This window comes from Rhipicephalus microplus, chromosome 2 (assembly GCF_043290135.1).
Source record: "Rhipicephalus microplus isolate Deutch F79 chromosome 2, USDA_Rmic, whole genome shotgun sequence".
Classification (NCBI taxonomy): domain Eukaryota; kingdom Metazoa; phylum Arthropoda; class Arachnida; order Ixodida; family Ixodidae; genus Rhipicephalus; species Rhipicephalus microplus.
In genome coordinates this window covers 291,636,880-291,658,935 of record NC_134701.1, presented here as the reverse complement: position 1 = coordinate 291,658,935, position 22,056 = coordinate 291,636,880, and the positions used below count along the sequence as shown (strand labels likewise).

At 47.0% G+C, this 22,056-nt stretch overlaps 1 protein-coding gene across 2 annotated transcripts in view; it reads left to right on the top strand.

Annotated features, from left to right (window-relative positions):
• The first annotated feature begins 1,014 nt into the window (after nt 1–1,014).
• LOC119177990 (FRAS1-related extracellular matrix protein 2) overlaps nt 1,015–22,056 on the top strand; it is a 290,210-nt gene continuing 269,168 nt past the window's right edge. For both annotated transcript variants that reach the window (XM_037429165.2, XM_075882253.1), the window contains exon 1: nt 1,015–6,013. In XM_037429165.2, the coding sequence (XP_037285062.2) occupies nt 1,084–6,013 (4,930 nt within the window). In that variant the 5' untranslated portion in view covers nt 1,015–1,083. The remainder of the gene's footprint in view (nt 6,014–22,056) is intronic.

Genomic DNA, 22,056 nt, shown 5'->3' with positions numbered 1-22,056 from the left:
AACATGTAAGTGACCCGCACCAACAGGGGGAAGTGGATTTGTCTTTCGCTGGCGGCCAGTGAAGCCACCGTGTGTTAATGTTCCCTCGCATTGACGTGCGTTGTCGATCACGGGCCATAAGATTGGCATCAAGCATCGATCAAATAAAAAAGACGGGTAGGTTTTGCTGTCAATACATAACTGCCTTGGGATGTTGTTACATAACAAGAAGCATAGCAAGACATAGCATAGCTATGTTAGATATGCATAGCATAGCTATGTTACATAGCAAGACATAGCAAGAAGCAAAGGAAAGAAATAAAGCAAGTACCGAAAATATAAACAACTGTACTTGAGTGACATATGTTGTGCCAAACGATATCTTCTTATTGAGTTCATATGTTCCAGAAAAATATACAAACAAGGCATTCTGCTTGACGTTTAATTTTGATCTGGTTTGCAACACACAAGAATGAATTCTACATGCTGTCCATATCACTTCCGGTTATGCGGCGGTATAATATGCGGGAGTCATACCGTAGCAAGGAGTCAGTCGTCGAGAAGACGTCGAATGAGCTCCTTCGAATGGAACCAGTGAGAGTGCATAGGAGTACGGTAGTAAACAGAGAGGGAATGTACAACAGAAAGAATTCGATCCAGTCACTTGGTCCATTCGCGCAGTTCTTATCGGGTGTGAAATATGGTCTCACGAGGTGCCCGCCAATCTGGGGAGGGGCGCAAGCGGCGTGTGTCCCTAAACCGGTCACAACAATTGTGTCAGCGACTGGCGGCCAGTGCGACACGGTCCAGCCTCAAGGTCACGCTCCACCTTTGAATGAGCGAAAAGAGAGCCGATGCCAGTTTGTTCACGGCGCCCTTTTGTAGCACCTTCCTTCCACGAGCAGGGAGCGATACCAGCCGTGGGGCGTCCCGTGTGACGCGCCGCCAGAGAGAGGAGAGGCCGAACGAGGGCGAGAAGAACGCGGCCCGGTGGCGCTCCCAGCGAAACCACCTAAACATGAAAGTTACCGCCGAGTCGGCAGCAGCATCTCTGCGCTGCTCCCGCCTCGATCTCCTCTGGCCGGCGGACGCAGCGCATCGCTCATGAAGCGCTGGCTGCCGCTCATCGCCGTGGCCCTGGTCGCCAGCGCAGCCGGCCTCGCACCCGGGGACGTGATTGTCAAGAACGAGCCGCTGACCGTGCCTCTGGGACGCTCGGTGTTTCTGAGCCCGTCGGAGGACCTGCGAATACGAGTTGCACCGGGAGACCGCTGCGACGTGTACGTCGTTCAGGCAGAGGATGGCGAGCCCGCATCCGTCCTGTACTGGAATCGGCCCGGAAGGCTGCAGCCCACATCTTTTCCATGTAGATTTGGCTTCGGCACTGTGTCCTACACGCATTTTGGGTCCAGGATAGCACCGCTTCTTGACAGGGTGCGACTCCTCGTCAAGTATGAGGCGGAGAACGAGACGCTGATAGTGCCATTGTTATTGTCGGTGGATGTGTCACCCGAGCCGTATCAGATTGCAGTGAAAGTGAGTCCTCTTTCCGTGCCATCAATTGGGGGTGAGACCAAGCCCATCAATGAAGACGTCCTTACTTTCAGTGCCCGGGAACCAGGAAGTATTTGCAGGGTGCGTGTCTTATCAGAAATTCACCAGCTTCCTCGTTATGGTGAGTTAACTGGTGACGTCCCGACGCAATTCGTCAGTTGCGAGTCTTTTCTTCGAGGCGATGTCCGGTATCGCCACAACGGTGGGCCACAGTCACTCAAATGGGACTACGTGCCGTTCCTCGTCGAGGTCACCGATTCCTCAGGCCATTCATCGAGGAAGGAGCGCTTTCACTTACCCATAAAGATTGAAGCAGGAATTGAGAACTCTGCTCCCCTACCGACTTTCGCATCTGAGCTTCGCCTCGACGTCAGCCAGTTCATAATGACTCCGCTGACTCCCGCCGTCCTCTCGGCAGATGATTCGGATGGCGACAGCGGTGCATTGCTCTTCAACTTCAGAACAGTTCTTGGTCCCGGAGAGGGCCACTTTGTGACAACGGATGACGGTCGTGTGCCAATTACTTCGTTTTTCCAAAAGGACGTGCAAGCCCTAAAGATAGCCTATGTGCCCCCTCTGGCGCAGTCCAATGACAGCCGAGTGTTCCGAGTTGAAGTAGAGGTGATTGATCCAGACGGTGCGGCTTCGGATCCGTTCTCTCTCATGATTGTCGTGAAACCAACGAACACAATGGCTCCTCTGGTTACTAAGAACAGTGGGATCACGCTAGTCGAAGGGAAATTGAAAAAACTTGGTGGCAGTTTAGCTATCTCTGATCAGGATAACCGCGAAGACGTTGTCTTCACCGTAGTTCATGGAATGAGGCACGGAAACCTTCTGGTGGATGCTGGCGAAGCCGACATGTTCACGATTGCTGAATTGGACGAAGGGCGCGTCGCTTATCGACACGATGGAAGCAGTACAAGCACAGACAATATCGTATTTAAGGTGAGCGATGGACAACACGACGTTGAGTTTCTTTTTCCTGTCATCATTTATCCAGTTGACGACGAACCTCCACTCTTGGATATTAACACCGGCATCACGATCTACAAAGGAGAGGACGCCCAAATTTTATCTCGCTACTTAAGTGCCACCGACGTTGACAGCGATGATTTCGGCATTCTCTTTGAGTTACTGCCCCCGTTTCCAGAACATGGCACATTGCTGGTGAAGAAGCATGAAAAGCCACCAGATTCTTATCATTGGCTGTTCAAGGACGACATGTACGAGGCAGAGGTGACCAAGTGGGAGCAGGTAGATTTGCTCGAAGGAAACCTATACTACCGCCACTCAGGAGATCACGTTTCCGAACCGATCACAGACCGCGTCTTTTTCCAGCTCTCTGACGAAAACGAACCGCCAAATGAATCCGGTATAAACGAGTTTGTGGTCAGGATTCTTCCTGTCGATGACGTGCCACCAGAGAAGCACCCCGACGCCACGCTTCACCTCCTCGTAGAGGAGTTCCAGCTGACGGGCATCACGAGGAAGGAGTTACGTTACCGCGATCTCGACACGAAAGAAAAAGAGCTCCGCTATCGGATCACGCAGCCGCCTTTCGACACGGACGCCAGCAACCCGATGAGCGCGGGCTCAGTAGTGCGCATGGACGAACCGGACACAGATGTCACAGTGTTTACGCAGGCGGAAGTTAACCACCATAAAATTGGTTACCAACCCCCTTCGGCGGAACTGGGAATTGTTCCTAGGGTAATAAACTTCGAGTTCGAGGTGCGCGACAACGGCGACAACGTCATCGGCGGTCAACTATTCACGATTATCTTGCAGCCTGTAGACAACAAACCGCCCGCAGTGCACAATCGTGGCTTAAGTGTCACGGAGAAAGCTTCCGTGGAAATCAGCCTGGAGGACCTCGACGCGATTGATACGGATACGCCTAGTGAAGAGCTAACCTTTGTGGTGATCAAGGTTCCCGCCTACGGAGCAATTCAATTGGGGGGAAGTGTCTTAAATGAAAATGACTTTTTCAGGTGCTCAGATATTGCGAGTGGTCATTTATCGTATAAAAACACTGGTAGTTCTGGAAGAAAATTGGACAAGTTTGAGTTAGAGGTTCGTGATGGAATACATAGAGTTCCGGTTACTGTTAAGGTGAACATCAAACCACTTTCTGAGGAATCTCGTGTTCCAAAAAAGCCCGGTACCACCAATGTGCTCTTGACTGTTAAAGAGGGAGGCAAAGTTTTGTTGCAGAGTCAGGCCTTCAACATACAAAACTATGTTGATCATGCAGGTAGCCTTCAATTTATTCTAACACATGCTCCCAGACAGGGCAGCATATTTGACAGTGGAATGAAAGCAAATCGATTTTCTCTGCAAGATCTTCTGAAGCGAAAAGTCTTCTATGTTCATGGTGGCATCGAGACTGGTGTAAGTGGTTCTAGTGACCTATTTCAACTCAGTGTTACTGATGACTCAGGAACACGGAGAATTGACGATGCTCTCATTCACGTGAAAGTTGAGCCTGTAGATTCGGTACCTCCCCGTGTCTTGATTGGACCGTCTCTCGTTGTTCCTGAAGGCGGCAAAGCCACGATCACACGTGTTCATCTATCTGCTACCGACGTAGACACGAGTGATGAAGATATTCTCTGCAGCATCGACGTGCAGCCAAGTCACGGGTATGTTGAAAACCTGTCACCTCTGCCGGGATCTGAGCGTGTGCATACAGGCGTACCTGTGTCGGCATTCACATCGGCAGAAGTAATATCTGGTTGGATAAACTACGTTCAAAGCATACACAGAGGATTCGAACCACTGGAGGACAACTTTACCTTCGTTTGCTCCGACGGTGTGAACACTAGCCCCAAACATAAGTTTCACGTGCAGATAACACCGAATAACGATGAGGTGCCAGAGATAACAATAGATGAGATAATTGTGTCGGAAGGGTCTGATAGATCGTTGGAGGAGATTGTAACCCAAACAGCAGACATAGACAAGCCCAGTGACAAACTGACATTCCGGGTCACAAAGCCACCTCAGCACGGGAAGGTATTATCGACGAGAACGCTGCAACTGGAATCCTTCGACAGCGACGACGTGGCCGCGCCGTTCTTTGTAGTATATAGGCATGACGACAGCGAGACGACGGCAGACTCATTCGAGCTGTCTGTCAGTGACGGACAACATGAAAGTCGCAAACAGATATCCGTGATCATAACGCCGGTAGATGACGAAACACCCCGGCTCGCTGTCAATGATGGTTTGGAGGTTGGACTGGAAGAAAAGAAAGCCATCACAAACCGCGTTCTGAGAGCCCAGGACATCGATTCTGACGATTCCAGCTTGACATACATCTTAAGAGACAAACCTAGGCACGGGAGGCTGCAAGTCTTGAATTCCACCACTTATCAGCCTTCGCGCGACTTGACCGTAGCATCTAACTTTACTCAGCAAGACATTGACAGTGGGCTCATCATGTACACGCACACCGGAGCGCCCGGAGTCCGCGATCTTATTAGACTTGATGTCACGGACGGCACCAACTGGCTCATTGACCAGTACTTCTGGGTGACCATTGAGAGCATCGACGTTATCTATCCGGAAGTAGTCAATCGAGGAGTGAGACTGCCTGAAGGAGGCAAGGTGACGCTCACCACCGCCGCACTGAGCACGACAGACCTGAACAGCGACGATGAACACCTTCGCTTCACCATAACGAAATCGCCCGGGAAAGGGCACCTCGAAAGCTCAGATGCCCCAGGAGTGATAATCAGGTCCTTCACGCAGCTGGAATTGGCGGGAAACAAAATCAGCTACGTACACACTAGCAAGGACGAGAGCAAGCTCGACAACTTTGAATTCGAGGTGAGCGACGGCCGAAACTCGGTGTACCGAACCTTCCGAATCTCCATCACCGACGTGGACAACAAGAAGCCCGTAGTGTTCATCTCACCTTTGAGACTACGCGAAGGCAGCGAACGGCTGATCACGCCGTTCGAACTGAAGGCTGACGATATGGATACTCCAGACAGGAACGTTCACTTTCGCGTCATCCACAGGCCCCTGCATGGCCGCATCTTTATCGACAGGTCCCGCGAGGCCGTTTCCTTCACCATGGCCGACCTGGGGGACAACAGGTTGTCCTACTCCCACGACGGCAGTGACACGAAGCAGGACAACTTCACGTTCGTGGTCAGCGACGGCGTCCACCACGATTTCTACGTGCATCCGAACGTGCAGCACCCGACGCGCGAGCCACAGCTGTTCCCTGTGGAAGTAGTCGCGGTTGACAACAGCCCTCCCCGAGTGGCGGTGAACAGGGGAGCCTCGGCGCTTTCCTACTTGGATGCATCGCGCCGGCTCGGATTTCGCTTCAACAGTGACGTGCTGCGCGCGTGTGACAGCGACAGCGTGGATGCCAGGCTCAAATATGTGGTGAACGTGCTCCCCACCCATGGAATTCTCGTCAACCGGGCCGTCGGCAACCGGAGCGTCGTGGAATTCACGCAGGGTGAGGCCGAGCTTCGTTCGTTGCATTCTTCTCTTGGGTTGTCAAAAGAATTTGGAACTGGCAAATGAGCTACAGTTTGAATTTAGCCGTCACCCGAAACTTCTGAATATACAGCTCAGTTATAATAATTTCGTCATGCCAAGGAGACTTCGGGAAAACTAATAATTATCTTAGTGCAGTTTCAAGTTACTGTAACGAATCCCCCAAATGAATATGGCAGTACTTACGCTTGTTTCATAGTTTTGCTGAGCCGATATGATTTCACAATTGGGCTTTATGAATTTTGTATTCTTCAAAAGTTCACCAATGGTTAACTTTCATTTCGCTGACTGAACCATACACAATGTTGTGCATGTCCACTTTTGCTGAAAACTAACATTTCAAGCGTTCGAAACTGGCTTCATGCAATAAAATACTTGTGTTGGTAAACAGCCCAAGATGTTTGGTGCACAGTTCATCCACTTTATTGGCAGAAGAAATTCCACGCAATCATGCATCTCTCGGAGAGTATCTTTGATTGAATAATTGAAGAGCATAGTAACAAAATGACATTGTTTTCTTTGAGTGTTCCTGGAAGTTTAAACACACATGTCCGACCATCGCCCATACAAATAACCTTCAATAACGCAATCGCCTTGCAGTTAAGCAAGCTGTGCGATCGACTGCTACCTTGTAGAAATGCAATAAGATAAGTAAAGCGCACGCTCGAGAAAGGCACCGATGGAATCTTCCGCAAATACCTTTGCCCGACTGACGCTAAATGATAAGGATAATTTATAACTGCATCTCATCGTATTTGGTCTTGCACTTCTTCGGTCCGCAAAATGCCCAGATAGAATGCTTGTGATAAGGCTTTTCTTATTATTGCTGTGCGAAATCCTCTCCGTGAATGCTGCCAGCATACGTTCGCTTCTTCCCACATATGCGCGTTCTTTTCTTTACATACATGTCCTCCGGTGCGCGTGTTCTTGCGTACAAGACATTACAGATTGTCACAGAATCGTTTTTTCTAAATAAAAGCCATAAGCACTCCACAATAATTAATTTATTTGACGTGAGATGGGAAGGAAGTAAGATAAATATTAGCGAGTTTGCACAGACGCCCCTCACATTACAGAAATTACATGAACCATGGCCTAAAATTCATGTTCATTGAACAGCGAACATCTTCCTGAGAGACATCTTAGTGGGCAACGGACTGGATAGGGGGTTGTATATAAAGACAGGTGTTATATACGGTATGATGGGGTAGTCCCTACATTGTGGGCCAAACTCTAAATGTGTGCGTATAGCCGCTTTATTAAAATGTGATCTTTTCCAAGCAAATGGTACATTGTCATGCTACATGGTCGTAGGCAGAAAGGAAAACATTTTTCTAGAGGGGGAGGGGTGGGCATCATCATTTTGATCTCTAGGGGAATGGGTGCTGGGCGGGTCGAGTGTCGCTTTGTGCTCTGCGTGTCATGGCAAAAAAATAAAAAAAAATGGAGGGGGGGGGGGACATGGGCCCGGTGTGCCCTCGCCTGGCTACGCAACTGCCATGCTATGTTAACTTGTTTCAGAGTTTTATATGTTATTCTTTTTCTCTGTAGTTGCTCCAATATTTTCTTGAGTAACTTTTTATTCCTTTATTTATTACTTTTTTGCTGCAAATTTCATAGAAATAGAATACCCGAGGTATACAAAACCTACCTCTCCACTACAAACTAGTTAAACGGAACAGAAGAGAAACATTGGGTAAGTAATTAACACGTACGTTTTGCTTATCTGTGCGTCTTTTTATGTATTTTTCGGTATACATCATCCCCGCCGTTTGTAGTGCCAGTGCTTGTGTGAGAACCATTGTTTCAGGAGGGAGGACCCCGTCAGCTGTTGATAATAATAATAATAATAATAATAATAATAATAATAATAATAATAATAATAATAATAATAATAATAATAATAATAATAATATAATAACGGTTTTATTTCCACCAATACACAGTTGATTGAGGGGGCGAGTGTAAAAGCGACTATTCTGTTGAATGTGTTCTCACTCTTCTATATAATAAGGCCGTGGCGGTGGCACCAACTTTCGTCCTCATTTTCCAAGTGTATGCCTCTGTACACTTGAATGAACATCAATTCATTTCAAAGTTCTTTAATCTGCTTAGACAGGTAAACCTCTTATCATTTGTATCTTTGCACGTGTGAGAAGTCAAACCAGGACGTATAACAAACCAAACTCAAATATGTGCACGTTAGCTGTCGAAAAACTGTATAACGACGATTATGATCCACCTGATACGAAATGCGCGAAAGGCCGTACGGGTGTTTTCATTTGGCGAGCCGGAGAATTTCAGAAAGATGTACCGACCACTCTTGGTTTACATTTCGTATTATTTGTTTTTCTGTATTTTCCGTTTTGACGGTGCCATCTAAAGTTCCAAAAAGCTCTTTATTTTATTCATCTTTTATTCTTACTTTGTTTTTAAATTGTTTATTGCTCTTTTTTTTAGTTTGGCAGTGCGAATTGCCGGGCTAAAAAGAGTCGTCTCGCTGTAGGCGCGCGAGCCGGGATATTTTTCAATGTGCTCGTTAGCTCGGTTACGGCGAGAGACAACAGCTCTCGACTTATAGGAGCGGGCACCTCAGAGCAGCGCTCTCAAGCCTGATTTCATGCGCACAGAGAAAGGGCCTCCTTGAATTACCACGCCGCTCTTTTAGAGCCAATGCAAAGAAACTTCCCACGCGCGGCATCACGCCGCAAATAGCGTGCACCTCTTGACATCATGGACTCGCAGGAAATATGAGTTAAGAGAAAAAAAGGACATTTTGTCAGTAATTTCCATGAAGCGAGAAACATGAGACCCAAAAACACTCACTACTGATGTTCTCACGGTTGAGTGCACCCTGCCCCACAAGAATGCATCCAAGCTTAAGCACACTAATAAATTTTCTAAGCAAAAATTTGAGGTAAAGAAAGCGTCGAGATATGAAAAAAAGTTCGACGAAAAAATGGGTCTCTGTAGAAGATGAGCCCCATGAAAAAAATACGGGGAAAGGGGATGCAGCCTCTCGTTGCATAAGCCGTTTATCGAGGCTTTTTCGGGCTCTGACTAGGCATGAAAAAAAAGCGTTGATGAAGAAGCAAAGAAAATTTGAACGAAGAGAGAAAAATGTTGTAGCAACAACCAAGGACGTGCTCATCTATCTGCCTTGTGACGGCGTCATTCGAGCACCGCATGTGGTGACGAAACAAAGAACGTCTTTAAAGACACGCGGAGAACCGTGAAGGGGCTCGTGAATTCCAAGAGTGGAGGCAGACGCCACCCGTTTAACCATGCCTGCCACAGCGACGTACAGTCCTGAGCACGACGCGTTGTTCTACTTCTTTTCCTAAGTATGCGGCTCACCTACCAAGGCTTCCCCTTACTGTAACATCATTTTGGTCCCTTGAAGTATGTCACCTCGATTCGGCAGGATATCCAAGTAATCTAACTTCAAATGCCTCGGCCCTGTTGTGGCTTAAGTGGCGTTGCTCTCAACGGACTACTAAACTGGCCAATCTTGCCCCTGTAATATGAACTTAGAGAAAATTTTCGTATACGTACTCTACCACTTGGCATTGTTTCAGCGTAAGCGCCCAACGACGTCGAATAGGTTGAATCGAAGTGTCTATATAGTTGACATCCCTCGCGCGTTTTGTCACTGATGTTTCGCAAAAGAGATATGATCTTTAGGCACCAGATTCCTAAATTAATTTTGTCTCAGCGCTGATAGTAATAAAGGAGAAGGACTTCTTGCATCAGCTTACTCGTGACGAAAGTGCCTTATGCCAAGGTCCAAGACTTCACTGACGTAATACCGTCACAGAAATGACGTCGAAAAAATGCGAGCAATCACAAGACAAAGGAAAAAAGTTCTGTCATCGGCAGCCGGGCGAACCATCGACCTCTCGGTCTGAAACTATTGATGCCGGGTCTGCTATCCATTGCGCCACGGTAACGTTTCTTTTTCTTTCAGCTATGTTGGCTTTAAATACACGCCTTCTATATATATCCTTGTCCTCTCATAGCGTTTTTGGTAAAGTCCAGATATCCATCAGGACAGTGAGATTCGCGATTAGTTCCTTCAACGCGTCGTTTCTAAGCGGCTGTCACATTCGGCCAAGTCACAAGCTTTTATGACTACAATGGTTTGTTTATTTCTTAAAACACTGTCTACCATCCTTCACTGCTTCTGACGCGACAGCGTTGATGAGCTCCTTTCGCGAAAATTCCGGCTTTCGGTGTCGATGATCGTAGGCGAATAATGATCATCTTTACATGACCGAAAAATCGAGCATCTTTGTGTGACTGAAAATTGAGAAAGATGCAAATAAAACCAATGATAAAAAGTCATATTTTCGCCACAAGGGCGAAGCAATGAATGCAATAGCAAAAACTTGGAATGTAGCATTTAGAACAGCTAGTTGATAGCAACATTAAGCGCGCTGCTCCCACACAAATGACGCACGAAAACAACACACCCACGGTTAGAGCTAACTAACAACGATTACAGTTCGACGCTTAACGCGCTGTTTAAACAAAAACTACGTACTAACATAATCACAGGTACAGATATGAGTGTGACATAACGAGTGCCCAGTTGTTACTTCACTGTGTTTGAAAAGCGCGCACTTTTCTGAAACGGTGCCTGGCCAGCGAGCGAAGTGACCTTTGTAGCCCAGGCAAATAAAGTAATCGTTCCGGTGAAAGGCCAAGGTACACGATTCTTCCCACCGGAGATAAGCGCGCGCGCACAAGTACCTAACCTTCCCGCTCCCATCGGCTGGGCAAAGTACGCGTGGGAGATATGCACGCGTTGGCGCATCGCGACGAGCTGGGTGCCAAGCGTGGGCGGCTTTTCAAAGACGAGTCTTTCTTGGGGACCTTTGACAAAAAAATTTTCGTCTGTCTGTCTGTACACTTGTCTGTTTGCACGCCCTTGCCCCGCCGCGGTGGTCTAGTGGCTAAGGTACTCGGCTGCTGACCCGCAGGGCACGGGTACGAATTCCGACTGCGGCGGCTGCATTTTCGATGGAGGCGGAAATATTGTAAGCCCGTGTGCTCAGATTTGGGTGCACGTTAAAGAACCCCAGGTGGTCTAGATTTCCGGAGCCCTCCACTACGGCGTCTCTCATAATCATATAGTGGTTTTGGGACGTTAAACCCCACATATCAATCATGTTTGTACGCCTTTAACGATAGTTCAAACGACCGACCATATCCGCAGCGCCCACCAGTACTGCTCAAGATTCAGCGTTCATACTTGTGCAATTGTCAATTAAAAAGGAATCATTGCTCATATTTGAGGTACCATAACAACACGTCGATGTTGCATGTGTGTCTTTATGTAGACAAGGCACGCACAAGTAATTCTAAGAACCGTAGCGTTCAACACGCTGCTGTGACAGTGCAACGCGGTGCTCCAAAAGGCCAGTGTTACCAACGCTTTGCTGAAATGACACGGTGGTGGCACCTACCCATCGCTTCGCGTTGTACACCTTATCGCCACCGAGAATGACACACATCTTTCTCCGCAGGAGCGCATGCCTTCCTTCGTTTTCTAAGATAACTGGCAGATGGCGCTCACGTCTAACGTGCCTCGATGCTCTCGTTCGCCTCCGCTGCACGCTCGAGGCACTTTAACGCAGCGCATCCGGAATATTATTCACTGATTTTCTTGCGCAGACCATCGAATAAAAGTTTTGTTCACTCTCTCTATACGCAAGACTATCGCTTTTCGGCAAAATTCGCAGTGAAACATGGAGATACGGGGCCAATTTGTTTCTTTCTTGAGTTTTGTTATATATAGATACGTATTATACACATACAGTGCATGACGGTGGTGGCGACGGCAAAAACCATCCGAGACGGCTCATATATTTGCTATCGCAATAAAATTCTGAGTCTGAGTGCGGATCAAACCTCGGTCATTTGAGAGGCAAGCGGGTGTTCTACCTCACAGCCACGCCTCTTCTTGTGAATACAGTGAAAATAACTCCATCTGATTGGAAATGCAGTGAAAGTAAGTTTTATGCTTTGGAAATGCACACGTCCTGTATACATAATTCACAATATATCGTATATTCTCGTAACGGTGCGTGGTACAAGCATACACAACCATCGGGCATCATAACACCTAATTAGCATAATGACTTCATAATTTGAAGCCAGTCACCCACTCTAAAAGGCACATGCCACGTAGTGGGTGCATAGCGAGTCCGAAAAAAGAAGAGGTAGGGGGGCAGAGCCCCCGAACTTTCGACAGTGGTCAATGTTGGCTGCACGTTGGAGTAACCAACAACGAAGGCAAATATTTTTTTACCACAGTAATCGCTCAGTTTTAATGTTACGAGGGAATGAATATATTACGAGAAAAAGTTACATAAAATGAAATATCTCCAATAATTCTGCTGCGAAAATTTTCCTTGTAAGCTCGTTGCAGGGCGGGCCGCTGTACGACGCTATCGCGCCCTATAGCATTGCAGAGCAGGATAGCCCTGAACAGGGCTCTATATTATTACATCACTGGCTCATGCTTTTATTGTGCTGTGGCTGGCCGATGCAGCTACAGGTGGGAAATGAGCAAATTTTTATGGACCAGTGAAAGCACTTGTTGCTTCACGAACATAATTTTCTTCCGTCGTAAAGGAATAGCATCACCGCTGCTCTGTCGAAGCTTCTGTGAGCCTATGAGTGTGATGACTTCTTTTCAATGTTTGGTTTTGCCGTACTGAAATAGCAAAAAAAAAAGTTTGCGCTTCGGTCTTCGATCAACCCAATCAGTGATCAGCCTTGCTTATTATACCTTGTAACGGTGGCAGCAGCTTGCTGAGTCGCGACGAATAAAGCAGTGCATTCGAGCAGTGGTAAGCTCAGTTTCTATTATTTTCCTCCCACGAAGCAGGCAGATAGTAAATTTTCATGGTTTTTTTGCACTAAGAAGACTTAATAAGGAATCGGGCTAGTTGGTTTTCATTCAACTTGAATTGAGTTTTACAGCTCCACATACAATTATCCCAGCACAAAACTACACACGTGCAGCGCAGCCCATTACTCTCTCTCTCTCTCGGGAAGGATGAGCTAATTGTATTTATGCAGAAAGTTGTGAAGTGATGCATGAAATATCGCCGCCATATCCACAAAGGTGAGGTGAGTTGCGCTTACTGATGTGAGAGGCGCTCGCTATATCGAGAATCCTTTGTGCGAATCTCCCACCATCACACATAGACGTGACACGGCCTCGGGATGAAGAAGCGCTTTCATCCAGCGGCCGTGGGCCTGACTACGTACGTATATATCCCAGCGCTGTCCATTTGCATGTTCCTGCGCCTACCCCATTGTTTGTTGTAGAAAACTGTGTCTTACCACTTTTTCATGAAGTCATAACCATATCGCACAAGTGCCCATGTTAATTGATAGTGACACGATTTATGCCATATATATTACGATAGTAGCTAAGCGCGTGTTGGGGGTCCCCGCCGTGCTCACCTACGCTTGCGGAATCCTCGGGTATACTCTCGACTCCTATTCTTATATAGCGCGCTTACGTGGTCATGCAGGCCACGTGCTGTGAATGAAAACCACCAATCCACCATCAAAACCACCAAAAACCACTCGCCTCTTCCACTGTCAAACAAAACACAATCGGTCGTTGCCGAAAAACTAAAACATGTGGATTTTGAGCCGGCAGCCTACTTCCGAGCCACGCCAATCCAACCAATGTTGACAGATTTTAGGCTGAATCCTCTCGATAGAGAGCAGACGACCGTCAAACAGAGGGATAGAAATAGCGGTGACACATTTTCATTCGTGCCGCGAGCGGAGGAGAGCGGATGAAACGAAGACGGCACGTTTCGATGGCGCGCACGTCACGTGATGCGCATCACGTGACATGTGACGCATCACGTGTGGTGACGTGTGATCCGCCACCAGCATTTCGAACGCGTGTGTCTTCTTTGCTCGCTGCTCATAGCGACGCGCAGTCATCGAGGTCCTCGCCAGCTGCGTAGAGCCATTATGAAGCCTCGCCGAGAACAAGACTTCCAGAGATTGATAGACATCTGCGGTAATGAAGGAGAAAGGTTAGATTTGAGATTCAGTAAGGAAAATTCAGCAGTCATAATTTTTAACGATAATGAAGCTAGTGAGCTTAGGATACAGGAGGTCACACTAGGGATAGCGGATAAACACAAATATCTGGGTGTATGGATAAGTGATTGGACCGAGTACATGAAAGAGTATGTAACGACTGTATACACTATGCATACTATATATACTATATATACGTAACGACGAATATATGTAACGTAACAGGAATGCAGCGGTGATGAAAAATAGGGACCTCTGGAATCACAATAGGTATGATGTTGTGAGTGGAATTCGGAAAGGGGCCATGGTTCCTGGTCTGTCGTTGGGCAACGCGGTATTGTGCATGAGATCAAAGGTTCAAGCAAGATCAGAAATTAATCAACGTGGAATATGTAGGCTTGCTTTAGAAGCGCACGGTAATACTTCAAATCAGGGAGTACAGGGTGAAATGGGATGGACATCATTCAAGAGCAGGGAAGCTAGCAGCAAGATAAAATTTGAGACGTAATAGAAAGAAATGGGCGGGGGGGGGGAGCGTTGGGCTAGGAAGGTTTTCAGCTATTTGTACATGAGGAATGTTGATACATTATGGAAGAAGTCAACCAGAACATTGACGGGTGAATAATTAGAAAACAGCAGGGGTCTACTACCAAAAAGAACTATCAGTTAAGAAGAAGGTGAAGGAAACAGAGACCGACATGTGGAGAATAACATGATTAAGAAGTTGGCACTAGAGATCCAGCGAACATTTCAGCAGGAAGTTGCCAAGGAACGGATCTATAATAATTCATAGGGCAGTTCTCTACTGCTTGAGACCAGGACTGGAGTGTTGAGAACCAAGACTTATCGGGCCAAATGCGAAGGGGTGGACACGGTGTGCAGTGCGTGCGGATAGGAAGAGGAAACAGCTGAACACTTGATAATGTTCTGTAAAGGGCATAACCTTATAGTTCAGGAGGATGGCGCAGAGTTTCTTAAAGTACAGGGGTTTAGGAACAGGGAGGGCAAAATAGGCTTTAATCGGGTAGAAATAGCTAGACGGAGGCTAAAATAAAAGCACGAGTGAAAATTAAATCCTTCACTGCAAAGTACCAGCTCCTCAACTTCACTATTCCAAAAATAAAAATAATTCTAGTTTTTGTTGACCAAGTATTACAGCTTGGTGGCACTAGCCACCACCCGATCTCCAGGGCACAACCATATCAATCAATCTATCCATCCATCCAGCCAGCGGCGCACAGACGATCGAGCGTCGCCTGCGCAGTCGACATAGGGAAATAGAGAAACGCGATTGAGGATATCTCTCGAATTCCGTTCCACGCCGCCGCTCACAGGGCACGTGCGCAGGCGCGCACGCAAATGGCGCTGCAGGTTGACGGCGACTCGTGCGAATGAAACAGGACCAAACTGGGCAGTTAAACGCTTCCCCGCGCTCACGTTGTGGGGTCTGCTGTAGACTGCTGCGCACGCACAACGCACGCGACTGTGGATTCCTCTATCTTCGGTAGCGATCGCGAGCTGCTGTGCGGAACAGGAAGCCAGCGCTTTCCTTGCACTGAAAACGAAAAAAAAAAAGGCAAGAGCGCAGAGCGAAGAAGACAGAAAGTGGCAGGAAGCCAGTGAAACGGATTGTGTTAACTGCACGATGAAAAAAAAGAAAAAAAGCCCACCGAGGTCGTTGTCACTACGCGGAACCATTTTACTGCGAGATCGCGGTGACATTGATTTACGTTTTCCATCTTGATAGCGTCTCGGCCCGTGGATGGTGAACGATCCGCGCTTGTTCAGTATCTGTGCTGTCTGGATGTAAAACACATTACGGTGCTACGCAGACATTGCGGGGATCATCACCGCCGATGCCGTCGCAGGTGAAGAACCACAGGTGTGTTTTGTCTAAATGCAAAAGCTGCAAAATCTTCTTTAGTGTGCCGTTAAAACGCGACTATTTACCGATTACACCAAGATAATCATTTACAGCTGCGTCACACGCACTTTAGTGAAGTCACTAGCATTGAAATACTTATGAATGGCGTACTGCAAGTTTTATCAACAAATCATACTATGTGAAAGAAAGAAGCAGAAATTTAAGGGCTCGTTTTGCATGTCAGACACAATATTAACTAGAGAACTGTACAACAATCATGCCAAAGAAAGTATAAGTGTTGTTATTATTATAGAAGTAATTGTAATGTAAATGTGAAGAAACAAAAGTGAATGGAAAGATACTTGCCGCATGGCAATGACCAAATTTGCGACATGCGTTGTTCAAAGGTATCAAGTTCGGAACCTGCCACCGACAAGTTATCTTTTCGTCCACTTTTCTTTCTTGACATTTACGTTACAAATACTACCATAATAGCCGTCTTTATACTTTCCTCGGCATCATTGTCGGTTATGTTTTATTAATATCTAGAATAGAAGCATAATGGGGTCCCATAACAACATTCATACTGTCACCGATTTTCCCCCTCCCTCGTTTACAGAAGTATCTGCTGCAGCAGGTAAAGCAAGGTGCCTATAACAGGCCTCTCGTGGTATGGCGTGCGTCGAAACATGTCCGGCAAAGCTGGGTGCAAACTCGATAGAAAGTCACGTGCTACGAACGGTGACGCACGGCAGCTGCTATTCGTGACAGAGATGTGTGTCTTGCAAGTCCCTCTCGGTTATAAATTTCAAACTAAGGCTGAGCCGAAAGAAAGCAATTGCAGGACGACGCAAGAGCTTACGTTTATCTACAGGCAAGCTACCTTGTTGAAAGTGTGTTGCAACTGCGGCCTCGCCGCTGTAAAAGCGCGCCGTTTGTCAGCGGCTGTTCCTCACACGTTCTGGATTTCGGCAGCCGGGCGTTCCCGTGGCCCACACCGAGCCGTCCGGTCGTGTTTGCCGACAAATAGCTCGCCTTCCGTTGGGTTCTTTCACTCCGGCATGCACTGAACGCCACCCGTCGCGAAATGGGCGAGCCCCTTCCCCCGATACATGCGGGCTCGTTCATTTCCCCGTCCTCGCCGGCACGCAACTGTTGTACGCTATGATTGCGAAGTGACTTCGCCGAGTGTTGTCTACAGATTGGAACTTACGGGGTGGCGCGAGCATATGCTGTGAGCGCATGCTGGGAGTCGGCAGTATATGCATATGCGATCGGTAACTGAAATCTGTGACAGCGAAAGTGACCCTTTTTTTACCTCTCTCTCTGTCTCTTAAAGCAGTATCGGAAGCACTTAAAATGAGCTGCTGCCTTTTCAAGTGCTAGATATGTCGTACTGCTCGTGTCCATGGATCATAGCAACGGCTGAAAGGCGTTTTCCGAGCTTACGCGTATGCTGGGGAGAACGTCCGGTAGCCCTTTTCACAATCGCTCTGTTCAGGCCATTGATAAGCACGTTGCGCACACACCTCCACGGAATGACATCAGCTCGAAGCGCGTCGCCAATCCTTGCAAGCCCTGACTAACACGGAGGACTGCCGTCCACTTAATCTAAGACAATCGCTACCGAACCAGGCGGTGAGAGTTCCCAGTTTGTGACTTTGTTGGTGTTCGCGGTGAACGCGGCCATGCGGTATGAACCATGCGAATTGCCAAGTACGACCTCTTTTTTCTTCTACCTGGTATAGAAGTATATAAAAATGACTCTTTCCCACCTATTGTTAGCAATGCTTACTGTATGTCTAAGGTTGGAAAATCATGCGTTGACACTCCCACACATGTCTAATATTCCGACATGAACAAAGTAGGCGTCGCTATAGTGCGTCGCGGAAGAACAAGAGTGGATAACAAAATAGGAAACTGGCAAATGCTGCAACAAAGTATTTGTTACTTATGGAAATTACCAAAGCTGGAGGTTATTTATTTGCACATGTCCAATGCCTCAACATCAATAAAGTACACTATATTGCTAAGCTATGCTTGACACTGGCGCAAAATACAATTCTTGAAAAGAGGGGACAGAAAAAAAAAAGTGAAAGAATGACAGCAGACTCTGTTTTTTTTTCTATCACCCTTTTCCCGACCTGTATTTTTGCGCAACAACCAAAAATAAAAATCAATATAAGCATGAACTCACCCAAAAAAGTCATCTTGGCTCGCTAAATTGTTCAATCAAGTGTACTACGTATTGGTTAGATTATGATAAGGACGTAGCTTATCGAGAACATGCCACCAAGTGATGTCGTCATTGGGGTGCTAAGCACGAGGGCCTTGCGAGTGGCTAAGAGATAATACAAAATTCTCATAATGTGATGCGGGTTTAAATGCCCACGGGGCAGTCTATAAAAAGCCGCAAGGCCGCAAGGGCGAGCTTCATAGTCAGATCCTGGTCTGTACACGTGAAAACCCGGAAGTTTTCTTTATTATGGACACGTAAGCGATAATTCTGATTGAATTGCAAGAAGAGGCGGCAAGAAAGAGGGAACCGCAAGGACATGCCACGCTGGGCACGCATGCGGAAAGACGAAATTACTGTCCTATATTCAGCATCCACATGTAGTCCACTTGCCTAAGATAATTAGGCAAACGTTACTGATAAGTTAACCGAATCGGGAATTGGTTTGAATTTCACTTCTGACACCGTGGAACAGTGAGCTGAAGCAGGAACAGGAACGCGATTATGGATAACAGCAGTTCGGTTTTATAGCTGCTGACACGTGGAACCAGTGCACGTGTTGGTGATGACGTCAGCAGTCGGTACGGGAACGCACTAGTACGCACTGCGCATGCGTATCTTGAATGATACAACCTTCAGTGTCATTTGATACACCGGAGTGCCGTATTAAACTTTCCGGTGTCAATACCACCTCTTGTTTGACTGATTCAGGTAGCTCGTGAAGGCGAATCGATCTGCAAGCAGTGACAAGGTGGCGTAGCTAAATCCAGGGAAACTGTAGCCAGGTTGTAGCCAAACACAAAAAAATTGTAAAATAATTGTAGCCAAACATAGCCAAATATGGATGTGCGGGGGCGACTTGCAGCGCTGGCAATCACGGCAAGAGTGGACGAAGTTGCGAATGAAGGTATAAATGCCACGTCAGTAGCATCGGTGGCACGTTCTTTCACACGTCTTCAAGACTCCTTCGTGGCCACGATGTCGGTCAGTATGGAAAGTATAGCAGATTTCTGACTTCACTGCTCGCGGTACGACAAGCAACCATTTGCGCCCCTCTGGAGGGGCGCGAATGGGACGAATTGCGACGATAGAGCAGCTTGTCATGAATCGCGAAATGGGTAACTTGGCGCTGGAGCATTCGCGAAGGAGGGACTTATCTGAGAGAAGGTCGAGAAAACTTGCGACCCAGGGGCCATTGCATTGTTCCGCAGCAATATTGTCGAGCTCAAGAGAGGACAACGTCCGCTCACACGCGAATTCATCGGTCGGTTTCAAGCTGAGAGGTGAGCGGGAAAGTGCGTCGGCGTCAGAATGTCTCCACCCTAAATGATAAACCACGCGTTTTTCATACTCCTGGATTCTAATTGTGAATGCATTTCTTAGTCGGGGCATGTTAGGTGTCTGTTGGTGTCCGCCCGCCAGAAGGTGTTATCTCCGCTCTGGTGTCTACGCGCGGCTCTTGCTCCCATAGCAGGGGGGAGCTTCTACGGGTTGCGCTTTCAACACAAAAAAAAACGAGGCCATATGTGTACCTGGAGCAGCCATTGACACACAGCTGTGCTCTGCACATTACCAACTGCTCCCAGCGGCGACACACGACGTATAGCAGCTAGTATACCAGAATGCGCAGCCCACGTTCTATAACGTTGCGTAAGCCTTGGGCTTTCACCGGAACAATTGTATTGTAGTTACCGGGCGCACAAAGGTTACTTGGCTCGCTGCAGTCTTCGTTTGCGAAAAGGGTGCGCTTTTCAGACGCAGTGAAGTAATGACTGAGACTTTCTTTCGCGTTAATCTGTACCTAAGAGTGCGTTTCGTGCGTCGTTTGTGCGCTAGCAACGCGGGGCACGTTTGGATGTGCTTGCCATACTTCACGTGACATTCCAATTCGTTGCTATCGCATTGATTGCTTCGCCTTTTCAGCTAAGCTGTGGCTTTTTGTTTTTGTTTTTTTTTTGTTTTTTTACAATTTCACACCCGAGAACTACAATCCATTTCTGTGCGATCTGTCTTAAGTGTATCAAGAAGGTTGTGTGCAGGAGCGTAAAGGCATCTATATTTAGACGCTTCCTTAAGCAATCACGGCCTGTTAATTAAAAAAATTAATGAAAAATTCTGCAAGCTGCGTCTCACCAGTTTCTTGCTTTGAAAAAATGACTGAATGAGGCGTGGTGATGTAGAGGACCAGTTATTGCAGCTCGGCAGTATAATTTACACATGGAGCGAAACAAGGATTGTTTTGTGCTTTCGTAAAGAAATTTTGTAATATAGCTATGAGCCTAGTCACCTTCTGGGTGAATATTGATATTTGCCGCTGATAAAACACGCTTACAAAAATAAGACGAGGAATATACTGCGAGCGGCTGGTGTACGCGTGTTTTATTAGCGGCAACTATGCATCAGTACTTCACCAACTATGTCAAGAACAAGTTCCTCTCAAGCACAAATACTCAGTTAAAGCGTTGCTAATTCAGCTTAATGCCGGGGAAAAAAGAAGAAAAGAGCTCACTTGTACATGTATATAACGTAATGCTGCGGCAGTGAAGAATAAATCAGCGAAATTGGTTGGTTGTTATGATAATCTATATTTCACGTCCGAAAATAAAAAATGGTTCATTTGAAGTATTTTTGCAGGAATACGGGGACAGAGATGAGACACATAATTGGGCGCAATCTAACAACCATGCCTTATTTTTTTTTTCAAACATCCACTAAATTGTCCTCAGATCTGGGCAATCTGGTCAAGGGACGCAAAACATTATTTTAAGTCCTGAGGCGCACGACTACACGCGCAGTGGGCCGCTCCTACGTTTGGACAGTCAGGGCAAGACCGACCGCCTCATCGTGGGCCTTCTGGACAGCCCACAGTTGATACGCGACATCGGGGCTCTTCATAGCGAATAGCCACTTGTCTTCATTGGATCGTTCCATGCTCCGCAACGAGGGGCAACGCTAGGGAATGTGGTCTAGGCAATCTGGTAAAAAAACAAAAAAACCCATGTGAACAGTGCACATGGCACAATTTGTGATCACATGCTCAATAAACCGAAGACAAGAGCAAAATTTATTTCTCCAGCAATGCTTAAAGATGAATATTTACCAACAAGGCCAAATCGCAGCTCTGCCGAAATAGTTATTATATACGCCGTACTCAAGGTCTCCAGAAATCTTGACCTCCAAGCACACTGGCCTCTGTAGCAGTTCGCCTTCATGGAAATGTGGGCACCGTGGGCGGAATTCCATCTCGCGACCTTCGGTGTAAGTCGAGCCCCGTGAACAGTAGCCCATCGAGGCGGGTAATGCGGCAAATAAATAATTAAATTGTTGCAGGACATCAATAAAGTTATTTCATTTCATTTGAATAAACTGAATCCAGGCAATAGAGATGTTACGCAAAGCATGAGCGCTGCACATAGGTGCCGAAATGGGATGTCAGGCAAAGCAAGTGAGCTCATTGTTCATGATCACAGACAGGACATGACTCATTATTCTTTGCAGTTAATGCAGTTTAACTTGTGTAAGTTCTACAGCATGCGTCATTACCCGCGTTGCACCTTACAATCTTATCAAAAACAAGAATACTACCACAGGGGAAATCGGCGAAATTGCAGAATGCTTGCATAAACGACCACGGGCACCTCCACAAATGCACATCACACTACTTGACATCTAGTCTGAAATAGCGGCCTAAAGTTCTGTGGTTCCCATACATGTACTACAGCCATGTCGGTATGGATACGTATATCCAAACCAGGCAACATTGTCTGGAAGCCTGCTGTAAAGATCGCGTGCTACTTGACCTCCCCTCCAAAGCACCATTAAT